The sequence below is a fragment of the Carassius auratus genome, unplaced genomic scaffold (genome assembly GCF_003368295.1).
Source record: "Carassius auratus strain Wakin unplaced genomic scaffold, ASM336829v1 scaf_tig00001764, whole genome shotgun sequence".
NCBI classification, from domain to species: Eukaryota; Metazoa; Chordata; class Actinopteri; order Cypriniformes; family Cyprinidae; genus Carassius; species Carassius auratus.
Genome location: NW_020523395.1, coordinates 1 through 20,396, shown reverse-complemented (window position 1 = coordinate 20,396; position 20,396 = coordinate 1). Strand labels below are relative to the sequence as shown.

At 37.4% G+C, this 20,396-nt stretch overlaps 2 protein-coding genes across 3 annotated transcripts; both read right to left on the bottom strand.

The window, feature by feature from the left end:
- Window positions 1-1,923: 1,923 nt before the first annotated feature.
- LOC113069599 (collagenase 3-like) lies at window positions 1,924-4,909 on the bottom strand. 2 transcript variants are annotated; one of them, XM_026242773.1, is made up of 10 exons: window positions 4,759-4,909; window positions 4,423-4,670; window positions 4,196-4,344; window positions 3,426-3,554; window positions 3,120-3,281; window positions 2,904-3,033; window positions 2,695-2,825; window positions 2,443-2,602; window positions 2,252-2,355; window positions 1,924-2,167 (listed from the first exon to the last, which is right to left on the bottom strand). In XM_026242773.1, exons 1-10 carry the CDS (start codon window positions 4,858-4,860, stop codon window positions 2,067-2,069), a joined length of 1,416 nt encoding a protein of 471 aa, XP_026098558.1. In that variant the 5' UTR covers window positions 4,861-4,909; the 3' UTR covers window positions 1,924-2,066. The 2 variants fall into 2 exon arrangements, with proteins under 2 accessions (XP_026098558.1, XP_026098559.1); XM_026242774.1 differs by having other exon boundaries at window positions 4,423-4,639; window positions 4,759-4,817.
- A 13,677-nt stretch (window positions 4,910-18,586) lies between these two features.
- LOC113069600 (collagenase 3-like) lies at window positions 18,587-20,392 on the bottom strand (the record flags this gene model as incomplete). Its single annotated transcript, XM_026242775.1, has 7 exons — window positions 18,587-18,857; window positions 18,980-19,083; window positions 19,161-19,320; window positions 19,618-19,751; window positions 19,839-19,962; window positions 20,046-20,207; window positions 20,293-20,392. Coding segments are annotated over 7 exons (885 nt in total), but the record flags the coding sequence as incomplete, so codon positions are not given.
- Window positions 20,393-20,396: the final 4 nt, after the last annotated feature.

Below are 20,396 nucleotides of genomic sequence, written 5' to 3'. Positions count from 1 at the left end.
TTTGTTTAAGAATAAATTTAGAATAGTGAGTGCTAAAATGTAATATGTAATATAAATATAAATGCTAAATATGTAGTATATGTTTTTTTTAAGGATAGTAAATGTATTATATTTTTTTTTTGTAAAAAAACATGTTCTTGAATGTATTAAATTTAACTGAACTAAATGTGACATTTTAAAAATTGTGACTTTTTAATTTTTTTTTTTTTTTTTTAATGTAGTGGTAGTGACATACACTCCTCTCTCATTTTTATTTGTATAAAAATGAGAGTATTTGGTTACAAAAAAAAAAAAAGAAAGAAAGAAAAAAGAAAAAGAAAAAAAGTGTGCCCAGTTGATTTTACATATATAGCTGCATCGATCTTTCTTGCATATGTGGGAAACCCAAATTTGGTTATGACTTTGGAATGGTTCTACCTTTTACTGCCCAGTACTGCTGAGCTGTATGTGGAAGAACACACAACTGCATTTACTAAAGCCTTGTTGTACACCACCAAAGACACTTTAGGAAATAAGACTACCTTTGAAGAGGAAACTAATGTCTCTGCCACTGAACTCATAACATGAGACAAAATGGGGGGAAATATATCTTTATTGATAGTTTTATAGTTGGGAATGCTCTCCAGTTGCCCTGTATCTATTGTATTTAATGTATTTTCTGTTGCAAAAAACACTTAACATACAGGACCCCCAAGTCGGTCATCACGGGGAAGTGTACAGCCATTCGTGTGGATGTATTGGTAAGTTGGATACATGAGAGCCGAAGGGTCACTGGAGTGCTCTAGTCTCAGTGCATGTCCGAATTCATGAGCAGCCACCAAAAGCACGTTTATATCTGAATGATATATTATATCTAAAAAAAAATAATTATATGATAAAAAATTAAAAGTTAACATACACATAAGCATGTGATTCTGTGAGTTTTGTGCATTCACTCTGTGAACTTAGGGTCCACCTCTCATCCTCATCAAAGTGTGTGTCTCCTTTATTATCAGTGCTGAATTATTAATCATTGTTGTGTAAACCATGATTTTTTTCAGGTTTCTTTGATAAAGAGAAATCAAGAGGATTTATTTAAAATAGAAAACATTATAAATCTTTTTATTTTTACTTTTGATGCATTTTAGTGTTGTGCTTGCTGAATAACGGTTTCATACATACATACATATTACCTCTTCTATTTGATGGTCTTCTTGTGATGCTTTAGCGGGAGCGCCATCGCAAAGAGCTAAAAACACCACAAGTGTCCAAGTGTTAAGTGCTCCATACTTCAGTCTTACTCCTCTTCAGGGAAGTTTAATTGATCTCCACTGTCTCTGTTTGTGACTTTTATAAGACCATATGGTCTAAAAGGGGCTTCTCCAGTGTTTTATCATTTCTAATCAGCAGCTGTTTTAGAAGGGGTGGAAGTGGGAGACTGATTTTAGTTTTTTGATTCCCTGCCTGTTCTTTGGATTTACCTTCTTTCTGGTCAAACATACCCACTCACCCACCCAAAAGAGAATGTGCATGCATAACAACGGCATTAAATATGAACAGAAATTGCAACATTCTTCTTGGTACATCTACATGGCCAAGCTCTAAAGTATAAACACATGATGAGAAGGCTCATTATACTATATCAACAGCAAGTGTCAACAAGTCTAACCTTCTATAAAGCTTTAGAGGTTTACTTATTATTGAGAGTTTACAGTAGATGGTTTGATATTTTTACAATGCTAATATTGAAATTAATATAATAGTTATATAGGTCTGCCCTGTAAATCTATTTAAAATGTTTAAAGTCCACACCAAAATCAATCCTTCTTACAAAATGAAGACACTCACATGCTTTTAAGTTAAAATAGGCACTTTAGTTTATTTGAAAAAAAAAACAACAACATAAAATTGATTGTGTAAAAATGCATTGTTTAAGTTATATTAGAAGTCCAGTGACAAACAGCAGAAAGAAGAAATTAATAGAACAATTAATTTGTTTAAATATGTACATGCATTTAAAAATAAATGCAGTAGTTGTAAAATAACCTTCTAAATATACATCCGCTTCTTCTTTCAAGGAAGCTCAACTAGCAGGGCAAGAAAAAACTGTTCTTCAGCACACGGAAGTACTTCTTACTGTATAACCCGAACTCAAACACATTTGTCCCACTGTAGAGATAAATAAAACCTGTAAGAAAAAAAACCCATTCAGTTTTATGAAGTGTAATTATTGCACATTAATGCTTGTAGAAAAAGAGATTAGAATCCTTACCGTTGGCTATGTGGGCTGCTGTAACCTCTCCAGTCATCCCTGGAAATCCACTTTCCACTAGTTGGGGATACCCTCTATCCATCTTCTTTGCCCTCTCATCATAGCTTCCAAAAAATGGGAGATTTAACCTTACAACAGCTTTTCAGGGCTCATTTAAAGGGCTTTTGTTTATGATGCAGCACTTGACCCACCTGTAGTAAACTTTTTCAACGAAGAGCAGTGTTTTTCCTGAGGATGTGTCATGGACGGCAGCACAGATTTTTCTCACCAGTGATGACACACCAAAGCTGCTGAGAGTCTTGGGATAGCCGGACTCAAGAGTGATGCCATTAAAAGCCCAGACTTGTCTACCTGTAAACAAAGACAGACTATTTCTCAGCACAGATATCGAGATTGTAAGTGTGATTGTGGTTTCAGCGTTCCCAGATTGTCTGAGAAGATACCTTTGAAAAAGAAAAGTTTATCTCGCACTGGATCCTCGTATGCAGCTTCTATATTATTAGGAGCGTTGAGCCAGAAATGCTTGATTTGAAGTTGTGTCACACTTCTGCTTGGAGAACTGCGCCAGAAAAAGCTGCAGAGAGAGACATGAAGTCATTTCATTTCAATATTTTGGGTCTATAGAAAATACTTGGATTTTTATTTGTATTACCTGTCCTTGAAAAACATTGTTTCACCCCTTAGAGTTGTAACTGCATCCATGATCAGATTAGGGTCACAGGCGTTAGGAGCTGTTGGTACTTCTGGATCAGGTTGGATGGAGATACTGTCTCTGTTTGGGCCTGAAGGAAACACCATATATTAAACAAACGATTGAATATTTTTAGCTTAAAGATTGTAGACATGCATTTTAAGATCATACGCTTACCATAGAGCGACTGAATCCCTCTGATATCATCATAAGGTAGAGAGAAACGATCCGGATCAGTAAAGCTGTATGTGGGGAACATCAGAGCCCCACGAATGTTGGAATGAGCAAGGCCCAAAGAGTGACCAAACTCATGGGCAGCCACCAAGAACAGGACAAATCCTGTGGAGAAGTTAAGCAGCACGGTTTAGGTTCAAATAAAAATCAAACGTGAGTGGTGCTTAAGTTACAATCTGTGGTAATGAGTGTATTGCACTACTAAAATGAAGAACTTCGGAAAACTAGGCTCCACTTAGCGAAACTCACCTCTTGATGAACGTAAGGTGAAAAACTCATCTCCATCAAAATGTGCATCTCCACCGAGTCCAGGAGAGGGAGCGAAAGCATGAGCCAAAATGCCTTGTGGGCCATCAAACGGGTAAGCATCCCCATGATCTGTTAGAAAGAGTTTTTATTGCTTTAGCCTAATATATCCAACGAGGTCTTCTAGTTTAATAGACAGTATTAAAGTTATATAAAAATGTTTATAAATCACAGAACCTTGCCTTGGCTTTAGTTAATACATGCAAACAAATTTTGTAATTAGGCTGGTAATGACTGATCTGACTCAGATGCATCGATCTTGGATTATGACTGCTAAATCGTGACTTTTAATCTGTTTAACTATTTGAAACGCTAAATTCGAGAGAATTTGGATTCTTTAAATAAGTGTAGGCTGCAATATTTGAAACACATGGGTATCAAATAAATTATTTTACAAAGTGCAAAGCAACCATCCCCTCACACTAGCACTCTTGGTTTCCTTTTTCCAGAAAAAGACTGATTTCAAACTTCACTATTATTTTCTTTAAGATAAACCAGTGCTATTTTATGAACAGCATAACAAATGTGACCTAGAGATAACAGATTAGGAACATGTGCTGTGATACTTGGATTTAACCAAGGCACTAACTGCAAAAATTATTTCACTGAACAATTGTATTGTGATGACAGTACATGACTAATTGGTCTGCATTTATCATCAGTCACATTGATTTAAACTGAAAAGAATTAAATGAAATATTATCCCTACTTACATCTTGTACCAAAGGAGATCATGATGTCAGCTGCGCCGCTGTAGATACGCGTGAATTTCACTGGAGTGACTTTGGCCCAGACCTGCAGGGCTTTCTCCATGGAGTCGTCCACTTCAGCTTTTGACATGTGAGGGGTGTAGTTCACGATTCTGTAAAAGCCTCATAGTCTGTATTTGCCTCTTTCGATCTTTTGTAAGCCGTACCAAGTGAACTGTTATTATACACACCTGTAGGTGAGCTTGTTGGTCTGCCATTTGGGGTTGCCTTCGAATGTGGAGTACTTAGCAACATCTGGAACTCCACAGCGGGGCTTCTTCATCATCTCCATTGTTTCACTATCCAGCTTCCCAGTCACCTTAAACCCAAAGAACTTTTGCATCTCTTTCATCTTCTCAGTCAGTTGACTGGATTCTCTTCGGTCAACGATTCTTTGATCTGTTTCATCTGTTAGATTGTAAAAGCTCTTCAGGTAATGCTTTAGGATTAAAAAAAAAATTGAAGAAATAATGAGCAAAAACAAACAAACACACAAACAAGTATTATATTAAAACAAAAACACACACCTCTGCAGTGGTTTCATCTTTGTCAGATGGTTGTGAAATCGGTCCAGCGTGAATAACAAGCAGCAGGCTTGCGAGAAAACACAGCTGACGGTGAATCCTCATGTTGTGGGCTGCTGCTTAGGCTCTTGCACTTCTGATTGGCAAAGGTTTGATGGAGGTTTATATACTCTTCGAACTGTGAGGGTTTGAGCAACAGGTGGAGTCGTCAGCCACAGGTTTCTGTGAGTAAACCATTAAACTGACAGACTAGACGTAATTACAGAATTACCAGCTTCCTTTAACACAAATCTCTTCCTTCTTGCCAAGATATTCCTGTGATTTCTGTCACACACTTTTATTTAGCACCAATATTTCTCAATATTTAAATTTATACGCACCACAAAGAGCCAAAATGTAAACACCTTTGCTTGAATGTAAATTAGCTATTAAGCTTTCAGCTGTGGTATTCAGAAATTTCCTATTAAAAGCATTTTGTGATCTTATTTTGGTGGAGGTGGGGTTTTTTTTTTTCATTTTTTTTTTCATATAAAATAACTATTTAATGAAATTTAAATAATTGTGATAATTGATGCAGCGATTTGGAGAATGGTCCTTCAAACTTTTACCCCACAAAAACTTATTTTACGAAGTATATACTTTGCCTTGTTAAATATACATCCACCATAAATGTAAATGTGTGTGTGTGTGTATATATATATATATATATATATATATATATATATATATATATATATATATATATATATATATGTTGTATATATGTATATATGTTTTTGCAATATTTGAAAGTATAACAAATGACCAGTTAACAGGTTTTTAATGAATACTTTGTGCTGCCCTTTTAAATGTTAACATAATCATGGGTTGACTGAATCACAAATCCTCAAATGCGGAAGTGAAGCTTGACTCTGTCACTTTTTTACTCTGATTGCACTAAAATAACTCAACCATTGTTTCCTTATCAGAATGAGAACAGCAAGAAATCAATAGACATACATGGACATTTCAGACACGGTCTCAGAGGACGTTCCAGATTCATCGTCATCTCTGGTTGTGATTCACTGGCGTGGCTTCAGTCACCCAACAAAACCGGGGCGTCCACTGTGTTCATGTGTGTGCTTGCAGGTACAGTAGGAGCTTATGGGGATTAAAAACTGCTGATACACATCCAAACAAACCTTAAACACCTCCTCTTATATCCTCAAGAGGAAAGTGGTTTATGCATTCTCTGATGAAATGGCAAAAGTTGTTTTGAGTTTTGCAAAAAAAAAAAAAAAAAAAAATGCAATTTCAAAACACTAAAGGGAAATCTATATATGAAATGAGTCTCTGCACGTACAGTTTATGTAATGATTTTGTTTTCTTCTTCAGTTTTTAACTGTTTTCATAGGAATTTTATCCTTATATGTGAATGGGCCGATATGTGACATAAATATAGTTGTTTTTATTTTACAAACAAATTGTATCATTTAACAAAAAGGAATACAGACACAGCAAGAAGTGCTTACTTGCTAAGGAAGCAGAAGAAAATCCAGTCAACCTGGACAACAAATTGTACATAAAGCTTTATGAGGCACCTGAGGAGGCCAGAGTGCTGACTGTAAGATATATCAAGGAGCTGGATAAGTGCAGTGACTAAGAAACATGCAATATTCTAAGGTAAAGAACATGTATATCAATGTACAGTACAGACCAAAAGTTTGGACACACCTTCTCATTCAAAGAGTTTTCTTTATTTTCATGACTATGAAATTGCAGAGTCACACTGAAGGCATCGAGGGCTATTTGACTAAGACGGAGAGTGATGGGGTGCTGCGCCAGATGACCTGGCCTCCGCAGTCACCGGACCTGAACCCAATCGAGATGGTTTAGGGGTGAGCTGGACCGCAGACAGAAGGCAAAAGGGCCAACAAGTGCTAAGCATCTCTCGGGGAACTCCTTCAAGACTGTTGGAAGACCATTTCAGGTGACTACCTCTTGAAGCTCATCAAGAGAATGCCAAGAGTGTGCAAAGCAGTAATCAAAGCAAAAGGTGGCTACTTTGAAGAACCTATATGACATATTTTCAGTTATTTCACACTTTTTTGTTATGTATATAATTCCAAACATTTGGTCTGTACTGTATAATTTGTAGGGGTGATTCTTGATTACAAAATCTGTTGGAAACCCCACATTAAAGATGTGAGACCAAAAGTAGCGTAGAATATCAGAGGAATTGCAAAACCAAGGCATGTATTGAATGAGAAAGCACTTTATATTCTGTACAGTTCACTTGTATTGCCATATTTAAATTATTGTGTTGAAGTATGGGGCAACACCTACTCTACAAAACCACCCTACAAATACTAAGTACATAAAAAAGAGCAATTAGGACAGTAAATAAATAAGGATATTATGAGCATACTAATTTATTGTCTTTAAAATCTCATACTTTAAAATGTTATGATCTGATAGAATTTAAACCTGCACAAATAGTTTATACAGCAAAAAATAAAAAGCTGCCTAGAAATATACAACATTATTCACAGATAGACAGGGGTGTTACAATTTAAGAGGGGCTCAAATTGACAGCAAATTGACAGCAAAATGCACAAAAAAAGCTCAAAAGTATTTTTATTTCGAAATGTGGGATGATATTGTGGAATACAGTAAACGGATATATCAAAGAAAGTGTTAATATGTTGCAATTTAAAAGGTATAAAGATTTATTTTTTTCAGAAGTAGGGGGTGAGAGTGAGAATTTCAACATTGTTGTTAATGCTGCTTGAGTTGGTTTCTGTTTTTCTTCTTTATCTTAATAGACAGATAAATTAGGACTTAATTTGGAGTAGTATTTTTGTATTATTCAAAATGGTACGTTTGATTTATTATGGCTGATTGTGATTTGATATTGGTAACTACTGAGGGTAGGATTTGTTTTTCAAACCGGTTGAATATATGTTAAAGTTTTTTGTATTTGTTTATTAGTTTTTTGTTTATTGTTATTCATTTGTATATTTATTATGTGTTTTTCCTTTTGGGTGCCTGGACACTAGTAAGGAGAATGCACAGACAAAACAAACAAGCAAAGACAAGAAGGAAATGAGCATAATATAAAGGGAGCAGAACACATGAGGATCAGGTGAACACAATTGGACAAACAAGAACTAAACAAGGGGTTGTGGTGATTGAAAACAAGGAGGCAAAACAAGAGGTTCACATGACCCACACAAACAAATACACAGCCATGAGCCCAGGGACAAAATAAACAAAGACACATTAAATAAACACAGGACAGACAAGAAAGTCAGGGCAGGATCCTGACATATGCATTCTTTTAAAATCATAACAGCAATAAATTAGAAGTCCAGTGACAATTTGAACAATCAATGAATAATTTATTTAATTAGTTTTAAATGCACATGTATTAAAGTAAGTGCTGTAATTTTGAAACACCCCATTACATCCATCTTCATCAATGTTTGAAAAAAAAGCTGACTAACAGGGCTGGAAGTAATCGCTCTTCAGTAAACGAATGAGCTTTCTGTTGCTGGAGCTGAACATATTTCTCCCACTGAAGAGATAAATGTTATCTGGAAGAAAAAACCATCCCAGACCAGGTTTTGACAATCTGGTTTATTAAGTGAAATGTCCACTATGTGCACAAATGCAGTTACTTTAACAGGTTTTCACTGTACCACTTTTACACTTTACACACATAAAAATAAATAATTAAATAAAAACAAGAGGACTGATATTGGGAGCATGTGAAGACATGGACCAAAACAATCCAAGGTTTTTTTAATTATCGTACTAGCTAGATTAACGAATAATCAGACGTGACCCAATATTAATATTACCTCACAGTTAAATAGTAATGACTTTATGAATTTCTTCACTGATAAAATAGATAACATCAGAAATACAATAGCAAATGTAGATTCTACAGGGTGTAATACTTCATAATAATAATAATTAATAATAATTCCTTACATTTATATAGCGCTTTTCTAGGCACTCAAAGCGCTTTACATAGACAGGGAGTATCTCCTCATCCACCACCAGTGTGCAGCATCCACCTGGATGATGCGACGGCAGCCATATTGCGCCAGAACGCCCACCACACACCAGCTTACTGGTGGAGAGGAGACGGAGGTATGAAGCCAATCAGCGGATATGGGGATTGTTAGGAGGCCATGATGGTCAGAGGCCAATGGGCGAATTTAGCCAGGATGCCGAGGTAACACCTCTACTCTTTTCGAAAAACATCCTGGGATTTTTAATGACCACAGAGAGTCAGGACCTCGGTTTAACGTCTCATCCGAAGGACGGTGCTCGTTGACAGTATAGCGTCCCCATTACTACACTGGGGCGCTAGGACCCACACAGACCACAGGGTGAGCACCCCCTGCTGGCCTCACTAGCACCTCTTCCAGCAGCAACCTAGCTTTCTCAGGAGGTCTCCCATCCAGGTACTGACCAGGCTCAGCCCTGCTTAGCTTCAGTGGGAAACCGGTCTTGGGCTCCAGGGTGATATGGCTGCCGGCTACTTCAGCATCAGCTTCATTCAGCGCACCCAAAGGTAAACTGCAGTGTTTTACAACTATAAGACAGGAAGAGCTAAATAAACTTATCACTGCATCTTAACCAACAAGATGCCTGTTAGATCCTGTACTGACTAAATTACTGAAAGAATCGTTAACTGTAGCAGAATAACCGCTTCTCAATATTATTAACTCGTATTAACTCATACCATTCAAGCTGACAGTTATTAAGCCTCTTATTAAGAAGCCACAATTAGATCCTAGTGAAATGGCAAATGACAGACCCATTTCAAGTCTTTCATTTATGTCTAAAATTTTTTTAAAAGTTGTCTGCTCAATTGTTCTCCTTGCGGCAAAAAAAAAAAAAAAATTCTCTATGAAAAATTTCGGTCAGGTTTCTTGCCCCACCATAGCACAGAAACTGGACTTGTTAAAATTACAAATTACTTGCTTCATGCATCAGACCAAGGCTACATCGTATTGATAGTTTTACTTGATCTTAGTGCTGTGTTCGACACCATAATTCATGATACAAAACTATACAGGTATTCAAGGGCAGGCTTTAAGATGGTTCAGATCCAACCTGTCCGATTATTTAAATGGAGAGTCAATTTCATAGATTACAGTTTGCAACTAGATGGATGTACTGTTACTTCCGCTGTAATATTAGACAGCAACTTGTCTTTTGAAAATCATATTTACCATGTTACAAAAACAGCATTCTTCCATCTTGGAAACAATTCCAAGCTACGAAACCTATTTCTGATGCAGAAAAGCTAGTTCATGCATTTATGACCTCTAGACTATTGTAATGCACTGCTAGAGAGTTGTCTTGCATCTTCAATAAACAAGCTACAGTACAGGTAGTCTGGACTTTTGGTAGTTCCTAGGATAGCAAAGTCCACTAAAGGAGGTAGAGCTTTTTCACGTTTGGCTCGCAAACTCTGGAATAGCCTTCCTGAAAATGTTCGGGGTTCAGACAAACTCTCTCTGTTTATATCTAGATTAAAAACTCTTTGGCCAAGCATTCAAATAATGCATCTCATAATCTTGGACTGCAGTTACATCTGATCAAATACACATTATTATTCCTTGGGTTAAACTAATTCATTTTACTTGGATGGGAAAGCAGCTACGCTAATTATGTCATTCCGTGGTAACTACGATTTAAACAAGCTTCAGTCTGGATCCAGAACACCTGAGAAGAGATGATGCCAAACCCTCAGAGGACCTCAGATGATGCCAATCCTGAAACAACATACAGAACTACATAATTTTGCAATAAGTTTGATTGCATCATATAATAATTGCTGTTAATAGTGTTCATTGTCTGTTTGAATCTTTGATTGATTTTTCTGTACATTTCTGCCATATGTACATAAACTGACAGTCACCACTAATAAGCTACTACTAAATACTGTAGAAACTGAATTTTCTGTAAAGTTGCTTTGCAACAATTTGTATCGTCAAAAGCGCTGTATTAATAAACTTGAATTGAATTAAATATCAGAACAAATTACAAATGGTGGAATTAGTGAATAGGTTAGGCAGAGATTCAGAAGAGTCAGGAAGACATCAAAGAGGAGATTCTGGATTTGGGTGACATATAATGTTACTGTAAACATCTTGAACTGTCATTTAATTAATATTTGTAATTAATTAATGTAACGACTGACATCACCCTGGAAATACAGCTGATTTATCTGGGGGTTTTTTCATGCACAAAAATATTTCCTTTCTCGGTGTGAAGAAAATGATAAAAAAAATTGAAATAATAATAATAATCACTATTACATAATACTACATTCAATTATTTTTTCTATGTATCATTGTACTTATTATTAATATATTTCGTTCCTCTATATATTAATTTATTTATTCTCTGCTTTGCGTATGCTATTTTGTCATTTTGTGTTCAGTTAAAAAATGTACATTTAAAAAATAAGTTTCTTGCATGGGTATTTATGATATCAAAGATTCTGCTAAATGCATGAATTAAATTTTAAATTCCCAACCTTTCTCTTTTTTTTTTAATCAAAATTTGCTTTTTTACCTTGCTGCCCCTTTCCATTTTGCAATCAAGCAATCCAAATATTATAAAACTATAACACTTACCAAAGCCTGTCTGACACTGATGTACAGTACTCTATAGAGGTGGGATTTGGACAGCTGCCTTTTATATTCTTTGAATTTATTATATTTAATGAATGTCTGACAGTCAAAAAGTTGGAACACAACTTTGAAACCTTATGATACAAACGTGTGTGATTAAAAAAAACCAACTTGCTTTGATACGAGATATTATTTAGTGTTGCTTTTGATAAAATAAGCTCTTTTTTATCATTGAACAAATATATGTTTTTTAATTAATTTTATAGCATATGAATGATTGAAAACCAAAAACAGACAGAGACCAGGAGGGAGGTGAAGCGGCGGAGGACTAGGGGGAGGGACGGAGAGCCAGGTAAAATGGGGAAAACAGAAACAAGAGGACCAGTTAGAATGGGGAAACAGAGACAAGACGACCAGGTAAAATGGGAAAACAGAGACAAGAGAAGTGCAACACAAAACAAGGAGTCCAGGAGGGTGGTGGACCGGCGGAGGATCAGGGGGAGGGATGGAGGGCCAGGTCCTTAGAGGGAAACAGAGTGAAAGACACAGACCAGAAACCCAGGAGGGAGGTGGACCGGCGGAGGATCAGGGGGAAGGAGGGCCAGGTCCATAGGATGAAACAGAAAGAAAGACACAGACAGAAGAACAACAAAAAATAAACACAAGTCCAAGAAGGACTTCACGTGATGCCCACTAGGGCGGAGCAGAAGACCACCATAACTGTGTGGTCGGGACGGACGCCCCCCAGGGCGGAGCAGAAGACCACCATAACTGTGTGGTCGGGACGGACGCCCCCCAGGGCTGAGCAGAAGACCACCACAACCGTGTGGTCGGGCAAACAGGAGGACAAGTCTGGTTGGGCAAGTCTGAAACATAAAACATGAACATGTTAAGGGTAGCCTCCGTGGCCACAACAGGATCAGTTGGGTGTTCAGAGAGTTCGACTGAGACGTGACGAGACTCAGAGGCGAGGAGAGACTCTGGTAGTTCAGCAGAGACATGGAACTGCTCTGGCAGTTCAGAGACGTGGAGAGGCACTGATAGTTCAACAGAAATGTGGAACGGCTCCGGCAGTTCAGCAGAGACGTAGAGAGGCTCTGGCAATTCCAAAGAGAAGTGACGAGACTCTGGTAATCCCATGGTGTTTATACCGGACTCCAGAAGATCAATGCTGACTTGACTCTGCTCATGAAGATTATTGGTGACTTGCATTTGTTCATGAAGATCAATGGTGACTTGCCTTTGTTCATGAAGATCAATGGTGACTTGCCTTTGTTCATGAAGATCAATGGTGACTTGCCTTTGTTCATGAAGATCAATGGTGACTTGCCTTTGTTCATGAAGATCAATGGTGACTTGCCTTTGTTCATGAAGATCTCTGGTGACTTTAATTCTCCCATGAAGAACCCCGGTGACTTGACTCTGTCCTTGAAGATTACCGGTGACTTGACTCTGTCCTTGAAGATCACCGGTGACTTGACTCTGTCTTTGAGGATCACTAGTGATTTGGCTCTGTCCTTGAGGATCACCAGTGATTTGGCTCTGTCCTTGAAGATCACAGGTGACTTGGCTTAACTCTGGAAGGTCAACGGTGACTAGCCCTGACTCTGGAAGGTCAATGGTGACTAATCCTGACTCTGGAAGGTCCACAGTTACTAACCCTGACTCTGGAAGGTCAATGGTGACTAGTCCTGACTCTGGAAGGTCAAAGGTGACTAATTCTGACTCTGGAAGGTCCACAGTTACTAACCCTGACTCTGGAGGGTCCACAAGCACCTGACTCGACTTTGGAGGGTCAACCGGAACCTGACTCAACTCTGGAAAGTCAACTGGCACCTGACTCGACTCTGGAAGGTCAAAAGGAATCTGACTTGATTCAGGAGGATCAACTGGAACGTGACTCGACTCAGGATGGTCAACAGGAGCCTGACTCGACTCTGGATAGTCAACTGGAATCTGACTGGACTCTGGAAGGTCAACAGGAACTAGCCCTGACTCTAGAAGGTCAACGGTGACTAACCCTGACTCTGAAAGGTCGACGGTGACTAACGCTGACTCTGAAAGGTCGACGGTGACTAACCCTGACTCTGGAGGGTCCACGAGCACCTGACTCAACTTTGGAGGGTCAACCGGAACCTGACTCAACTCTGGAAAGTCAATGGGCACCTGACTCAACTCTGGAAGGCAGTGGCGGTTCTACACAGAGGCCTAGGGAGGCCCGTGCCTCTGTAGACATGTCCCTGGCCACCCCTGTGGCCACCCTCGCGCTGAAAAAAAAAGTAATATAATTTTACACGCAAGCGCCAAAAGCGGAACTAATGTGACGCAACGTTCTACATGGGTAAATTAGTGTTGCACACCCAAACACTTAGGAACTTAATCATATTCAGGAATGCAAACATCCCGCTTTTCAATTTGGGTGACTTGGTCATCTGAAGCAATTCCATAGCTTAATGTTATGGACAGAAGACTATTTACATCATTAAATTAAAGTTTACAGAAACCTTGTTTTCCCTCCTCTGCGGCTGTCAATCATTCTCCATTCAGTATTCAAATTGCGCGCACCTTGTCCATTTACAACAGGATGCATGGTAAAACTCTCGCCAATATTATATACTCACATTATAATGTTTGATCTGTAGATAAAAAGGCTGTGGATTTGCATAAAATGACTTTTATTTTGTGTATTTGTATTTGATGTTTGTTGCTGTTTTTAAAAGACTCGCTTGTGCCTGTTAGATCACACACGTTTTAAAAGCCGTAAACTTTTAAAATCACTTTGAGATCAGTTTTGAAGCATTTCATACATCATGATTTTGTGCACTGAAAGATTATTAAAAGCTTATTTTATTTTTAGCCTGCACAATACATTTAAAATAAGCATAATTTAATTGTATATTATTTCTGTGTAGTGTGATGTAAGCATTATAAATATATACACTTCTGAATTCTTGACATTCATATATAAATAATAAATTGTGAAATGTATGATTGCCTGATTGAATTTTATAAGAGTACTAATAGTAATTTGACTCTGCACCAGAGAGACACAGGGAGATAGAGAGATCCAATTGCAGGTATTTATTCAATAAAGGGTAATCCAAATCGTTGTCAAACACAGCCAAGGTCAAAACCAAAAAGACAGTCCAAAATAAAAAAACAAAGGAAAAGGGACAGGAAAGGGAACTCGGAAAACGAGCGGACTCGGAGGACGAGCAGACAGGAAGAATCTCGGGGGACGAGAATGCTGATACACGAAGGGTAAGGACATACAAACAACAGGGAAAGACTGTTTTTTATAGGGAGGCTAATGACAATAAAGTAACTGCACCTGGTGCAATTAACAGGAGTGCAATTACTGTGAAGACAGGACCAGACTAGAGGAATTCTAGTGCCTACGGTGAAGTGCCTAAGGGGAAGTGAGCCCACTAGTGGACACCCAGGGAAACAGAGACTAGACAGCGTGACAAATTCAGTGAAGTCAAGGATGTAATGTCACTGGTTATCAAGACACATGTGATTCAAGATGGCCATTAGATTTTCTCCAATAGTAAATAATACAGACCCTTGTATCTCCCAATAATAAAACAAGCTCAGGTTGTAATAACACATACCAAATTTGAGCTGATTGTGGTGCTAAAGGGTTCAAGATTTTCCAAGAAAACATGGAAGACTTTAATTAGACAAATTTAATTGTCTTGTCTCAGTTACATTCGGCCAAATATGTATAGAATTCTAAAAATATATTTTGATAACACTAAATTATGCATCAAAATTAATGTTCTGCTTTTGCAAAATGTCTTTTTTTAGTTAAAACAGAACCCTGTGAATGTAATTGATTCAGCCCAAAGATATTTTACTGAACAATGTTTCATGTTGTTTATATTATTATATACTAAGCTATTCATCACAGATGAACTGATAGATTAAAACTTACCCTTTGTAGCAAATGAGATCATGATGTCAGCTGTGCTGCTGTAAAAACGAGTGAATTTCATTGGAGTGACTAGATTCATCCACTTCAGCTACTGACATGTCAGGGGAGTAGTTCACGATCCTGAGGAAAAGGATCATTCTCTGGATCTTCTTTTTTAACTCTGGCTTGTGATTGTTATCATACACACTCATTGTAAGTAAGATGTGTGCTCTGCCATTTGGTTGTTGTTTTTCCAAACATTAAGAACTCATCAACATCTGTAACTCCACAACGGGACTTCCTCATCACCTCCAGCATATCTTTGTCTAGTGTGCAGTGACATTAAGCCCAAAAAACTTCTACATCTCTTTCAGCTTTTCAGGCAGTGGATCCGGCAGCCAGACTGGTGGATTTGGAACTGTGTATACCAGATTGTAGAAGCTCATTAGGAATTTCTAAAGAATAAAAAAACAAGGAATCATCAGAAGAATTAGAAATATGACCAGGGACAAACAATTGTAATATAAACAAACCTTTGCAGTTTCATAATCAGTAGTGGGCTGTGAAATCGGAACAGCATAAATAACAAGCACCAGACTTGAAGAAAACACAACTGATGGTGAATCCTCATGTTGTGAACTGCTTCTTCTGCTCGTGTGCTTAGCTTCTGATTAATCAATGTCTGATGACAACTTATATACTCTTAAAACTGTGAGGTGTTGAGCCACATCTGAAATTATAAGCTTCTGTGACTAAACCAACAAACTGACTGGCAAGACAATAATAACAGGATTTTCAACTTTCCTGACAAAACTTGACTTCCTCGCCCAGATACCTGTATAATTTCTCATCCTCAGACCTTCATTTAACAGCAACATTTCCAAATTTGTATGTAATATAAACAGACTCTTGTATGGTATTAATATTTGGTTATATTTCTTAAATCAGCTACATAGAAACATAACCCAGTTAATTCATACTTTTATCTTCTAGATAAAATTAAATACAGTATGTTGTCTTTATGATGTCTTTGGTCATTTTTAAAATGGGAAAATTTGCATTGTAGGGTTAGAATTTCGGTTAGAAATTATTTTTATGAATTGCAATTTACAGTGGGACTGCCCAATTTAGAAAACAAAATGTACATTTTTGTGCAAAGAGAGTGAGGTGTAGTTGAGGTATTATGTAAAGTCTACAGATAAGGCCAGCCATTGTCACTCTTTATGGTCAGATAAATGAGCATTATTCATAATTAATATACCAGTGATGACTGAGACTATCAAACTTAAAAAAGAAAAATCCATAAGCACCATAAAACTATTATGATAGTGGTCCATATTTTCACAGTTTGGTTCACGGGGGAACAAACAAGGATGATGTGATGATGATGATGATAGAACAAAATATTAAAGAAGCCACAGAGAGCCAGGCATGAATAGACATACACATTAACAATAAACTTAATAACCAACAAGCTAGAACACAAGAGACAAGGACTAATATAGCACAGATAAGGTGCAGGTGAGCACAATGAGGTGATTAACTAATAATGAGAACAGGAACGACCAAATATGGACACACAGGGAGAAACCACAATCAACAGTCCACAGGGGTGTGACAGATCGACCCCCTCCCAGAAGGCATTTCCTTAAAACTGTGAAAAGGTCTGAAACAAGAGAGGCATCTTGTATACTTTTGACAAAACAACAGTCTTGAACATACGTGCTTGAGTGCCAGAATAATTATTTTCCAAGGTTTGTGTGCCTAACTCAAGAAGTATTAAAGATATTGCAATATGATTTTAGATTCTAGTCTTAATAAACTTTTCTTTTTGAGTCTCCATTGTCAAGTACTGTCAATCAATTAATCACGATTAATTGTATCCAAAATAAAAGCTTTTGTTTACATAATATGTGTGTGTACTGTGTATATTTATTATGAATATATAAATACAAACACATACAGTACACATTTTTAGAAAATGTACATGTCTATATATATATTCATACAATTTATATATATATATATATATATATAAACATAATATATAATATTTTACTATTTATATATACATAATAAATATACACAGTACACGCAGATATATTATATAAATGAAAACTTTAACCAGCATCACCTTTTCTGGCACCAACATTCCCCTCATTAACATTCACAAATCTTGGTGTAAAAATTGACAAACTCACTTTTAAAGCTTGTATAAATCACATATGCAAGACCTCTTTCTACCACCTCCGTAACATCTCCAAACTCCGCCCATTCTCACCCTCTCAGATGCCGAAAAGCTGGTTCATGCCTTTGTCTCTTCCAGACTGGACTACTGCAATGCACTTCTCATTGGGAAAGAGTCTGCAGAGGCTTCAGTACATCCAAAACTCTGCAACTAAGATCCTGATGAAAGTGCGGAAACATGAGCATATTACTCCCATTCTTCATTCACTCCACTGCCTTCCTATCTCCACCAGGATTGAGTACAAGGTTTCCCACCTAACACATCAATGCATCCATGGACATGCCCCCCTACCTCAAAGAACTTATCATCCCACAAAGCACAACCCGTTCCCTCCGTTCAGCTCACTCAAACCTCCTCCACATACCCAGAACCATACTCAGGAGAATGGGAGATAGGGCCTTTTGTACTGTTACCCCACATCTGTGAAATACCCTCCCTGACTCCTTGAGGGCACCTCAATCCACTCACTGTTTCAAAAAAGGCCTTAAGACATTACTTTTTAGCAAAGTTTTTTCTTTTACCTGTAGCACTTTGAGATCTCTGATGTAAAGTGCATGATAAATAAAATGTATTATTATTATTATTATTATTATTAATCATGATTAATCAATTGACAGCACTTTATACTGTATGTATACTGAGATCCATACTGAGATCCCAAAATCTCTGGAAGCGAACCATATGGCCTTAAAAATGAAGATGCCAAAAGGAATGTTTATTAAGACCAAATATCTAAAAGGGAGTTAAGATATCTTTAATACTTCTTCAGTTACAGGAATAAACATGAAAACTGCTTTTACACCATTTTTGAATGGTCACTACAAGTACTAAAGTCAACAGGTTTTACTAACAGACCTACTAATCTCTGTATAAAAAATACATTATGATGATGCCATTTTACAGTAATTTGGCTCTGAACACAGAATAACCCTCCTATATTTGGTGTCAAGCTGGTTAATAAACAAACCCAAAAACAAACAGATTTTTCATCAAACTGCTCAAATCTTTATTTTTAAATTGCATCAGTCATAGGACATGTTTTGTTTTGTTCTTGTGTTGCAAATAATACTTTACTGTAAAATAAGTTATACAATTAATACATTAATTAATAATTTACTTTAAAAACACTGACAGGTCAGATTCTCCTTCATGCAGGCAGTAGTTTGCTGAGCTTTAAAGAGAAACTCAACTTGAACTGACTAACAGGGCAGGAAATAATTATTGTTCAGGACACGGAGCAGCTTTCTGTTGTAGGCTCCAAACTCAAACATCTTTGATCCACTGAAGAGATAGTTGAAACCTAAAAATTATCATGAAAGACATAGACATAATGTTAGATATAGGATTATATTTTAGACTTTATGGTTTGTAAGTCACTTTAAATAAAAGCGGCTGTTAAAGGAATGAAAGAAAAACCCATACCTTTGAACTGGAAGGCAGCGGTCACCTTGCCAGTCATTCCAGGGAAAACTTCTTCCACCGGTTTAGGATAACCTTTCTCTATTCTGCGTTGCTCCTCATTGTAACTGTCCAAAATAAATCATGTTAATTGTAGGTTCTTGAAAAAGATGACCAACTCAATCAGACTAAGTGATTTACTGACCTATAAATCTTGTTGTTAACAAAAAACAGGATTTTGTAGCTGGTCTCATCGTAGAGGACTGCGTCGACTTTCTTCACTTTTTTTGGCAAACGGAACATGCTGAGACTCTTGGGATATCCCCGTACCACATCGTAGCCATAGAGAGCCCACACCTTCTCACCTGAGGTGTGACAACATTTTCAAATTATATTTTATGCCTCATTTAACATAGTTATCTTCACTAAAATATGCATTCTTTATTGGCATGTATTGTTCCATGAAGAACCTTTAACATCCATGCACTTTGGAAGTTTTGGAAGTTTTCACAAAAGAACTTGTCAGTGAACAGTTTCTCACTGAAAGGTTCTTTGAGGAACCTAAAATGGTACTTCTATGGTAACGCTATAAATAAATAAAATAATAATAGATAAAAAAAACATTTTAAGAGTTCTGTCATTTCTATTCATATGGTTTTTACCTTTGATAATGAAGACTTTGTCCTCAAATGTACTCTCGAATGCTGCATCGATATGATCTGGAATCTGAGGCCAGAAGCTTTTGATGAGATGCTGTTCAACGTTTCTACTCAGAGGATAACTACGCCAGAAGAAGCTGCGAATAAAGCCAGATATACTGACGGGTCAGAGATGACTGAACACAGCTCACGAGGACATGTTAGAGGCATTTCTGTCTCTTTACCTTCCTTTGAAGAACATGATCTCACCGCGGAGCATGGTGACAGCATCCAGGACCAGTTTGGGATCACATTTGTTTGGGGTAACTGGTGGTGGGGGTTTTGGACCTGTTCCATCAGAGTTTGGGCCTGTTTGATAAAAAAGTTCAATTATTGGAAACACCACTTTTAGTGTCTTTTCAAACCATCATTGATGTTTCTGATTGGTTTACCATAAAGATACTGGATTCCGTCGACATCATCTTTAGGGAGGACAAAGGTATCGATGTCTCTGTAAACGTAGGTGGGATACATCAGTGCACCCGGATCCTGGGAATGTTCGAGCCCAAGAGAGTGTCCGAACTCATGGGCAGCCACCAGGAACAAATTGTAACCTGGGGAATAAGTGGGAATGTTAAAACAGCTGGGGTTTTCTTTTGTGCGTTGGTACAAACTGGAGATGTTTCCAAAGTAATCTGCCCTCACTGTGAGGAGATCTGTAGAGGAACTTCTCGTCATCATCAAAATGGGCATCACCACCGATGCCTTCAAATGGAGGGAAAGCGTGAGCCAGAAAACCATTT